Source organism: Plectropomus leopardus, unplaced genomic scaffold (assembly GCF_008729295.1).
Source record: "Plectropomus leopardus isolate mb unplaced genomic scaffold, YSFRI_Pleo_2.0 unplaced_scaffold18284, whole genome shotgun sequence".
Lineage (NCBI taxonomy): Eukaryota > Metazoa > Chordata > Actinopteri > Perciformes > Serranidae > Plectropomus > Plectropomus leopardus.
The window spans coordinates 1-2,048 of NW_024619702.1; the positions used below are offsets into that span (position 1 = coordinate 1).

At 42.2% G+C, this 2,048-nt stretch overlaps 1 protein-coding gene across 1 annotated transcript; it reads left to right on the forward strand.

The window, feature by feature from the left end:
• Positions 1 to 553: 553 nt before the first annotated feature.
• LOC121965033 (gap junction delta-4 protein-like) lies at positions 554 to 1,689 on the forward strand (the record flags this gene model as incomplete). Its single annotated transcript, XM_042515198.1, has 1 exon — positions 554 to 1,689. A coding segment is annotated over one exon (1,136 nt), but the record flags the coding sequence as incomplete, so codon positions are not given.
• Between the last annotated feature and the right edge of the window lie 359 nt (positions 1,690 to 2,048).

The following is a 2,048-nucleotide window of genomic DNA, read 5'->3' on the forward strand; positions in this document are numbered from 1 at the left end:
TGTTTTTGTTTTCCCCGTTTTTGTAGTAATATTGTGTCTCTTTTGTGCCTTTTTGTATCTCTTTTGGTCATTCTATGTGCCCTTGTAGTCATTTTGTTTTTCTTTGTTGATGTTTTGCCCTTAATCTGTGGTAATTTTATGTCTCTTTGATGCCTTTTTGTGTCTTCTTTTGTTCATCCTGTGTCTTTTTGTTGTTGTTCTGCCCCTTTTTGTAGTTATTTTGTGTCTCTTTCAGGCCTTTTTTTGTTGTTCTGTGTCACTTGGTAGTAATTTTGTGTTTCTTTGTTGTTGTTGTTTTGCCCCTTTTTGTAGTCATTTTGTGTCTCTTTGAAAACTTTCTGTGTCTGTTTTTGGTTGTTCTCTCTTTGTTATCATTAAGTCTCTCTTAGATTGCTTTGCCTGTGATTGTAGACATTTCATGTGCCTTATGGCCCCTAGGCCTTTGTCTGGCAGGCCCCTTCAGTAATCCATTTGTGCCCGCTGAGATCACTTAAGTTTCATCAGAATTTCATCTAAAACTCATTATTACTTCATTATCTCTTTTTCATTACAGGCAAAACCTGGTGGATGTTGATGCTTTTACTACGTCTGCTGGTCCTCCTGCTGGCTGGCTTCACCCTCTTCAATGACGAACAGGAAAGATTCATCTGCAACACCATCCAGCCAGGCTGCTCTAATGTGTGTTTTGACGTATTTGCTCCCATATCCGTCTTTCGTCTCTGGCTCCTCCACCTCATTCTGCTCTGTCTCCCCCATGTGCTGTTTGCAACCTACGTCATGCACAAAGTTTTGTCATATCCCTATTTTGGCGGTTCTTACTGTGACAGGAGTCAAGGAGGTTCACCTTTCAACCTTGAGAATTCAAGCTCCTCAAGAGAACTGTCCTTGCATAAAGCTTTACTTCATGACCCCCCTCGAGAATGGGGAGTACCGCGCTTTTACTGCGCTTACTTCCTGGTTGTAATTCTTCGAATCCTTCTAGAGGGGGTTTTCGGTGCAGGCCAGTTTTTTCTTTTTGGTTTGTCCATTCCTAAGAGCTTTCTGTGTTACGAGGCTCCCTGCACAAATGGTGTGGAGTGCTACATCTCCAGACCAACTGAGAAGACGTTAATGCTCAACTTCATGCTAGGTGTCTCCTCCTTGTCCATTCTGCTAAGTCTTGTTGACCTGATGAGCTCTATGAAGGCAATGGTGAGATGGAGAAGGAAGAGAGAGATGTGGATGGAGGAGATGAGTAAAGGAGAGCAAAGCAGTATGTTTACATCGACAAGTACAACTGAGGACAGCGATGTTCTTTTAACCAGAAGAGTCAGCCCGAGTGTGAGCTCAAAGAACGGTCTCAAAGATGAGAAACATGCTGCTGCTGTTATGCCAGATGGAGAACCTCTTCATGCAAAGATGAATGGTGGAAGCATAATTAAATCTGGTGAATCCACAAATGACAAGAGGCTAGAGGGCAAAGATGCTAAGTTGGGGATGTCTCAGTCGCCCAATCTCATAAGCACTCCAGCCCCAACTCACTTTGTCCTCAACAGCCACCTGAGGCCTCCAACATCCCCTCGCCCCGACAGAGGACCACCACCAAACCCCAAAATGCCAAAAAAGCTGGACCAGTATGCTCCAGTTGGGGCAAACTTGGGCCAACACTCAGACAGCAGTGAATCTCAAGACAAGCGGGCATGGGTGTAATTGACTGGTTGGCCATTTATTTCTGTAATAGGACAATGACTGCTGGAGCCTACATCTACCTCTCGAGGGCCCAGATATTTTAGATTTAACTATTATTTTATGCATGAATTCATAGAAGAGGTTGTATTATAAGGGAAGATTTGCAAATAAAATGAAAGCTGCGCTAAAAAATATTTTAATGACTCAAATAATTATATATCATGTGAATAATGTCGCTTATATATTGACAAACCCTGGGGTTTGTCCTTGTCTGGGGTTTATCTAAAAGTGAATGTTGGACTTATACATTCATGGTATGATGAGAAATATAGCCAAGTAGCTTGAGAGTGACAATGCAAAATGTTTGTCTATATAGAAAA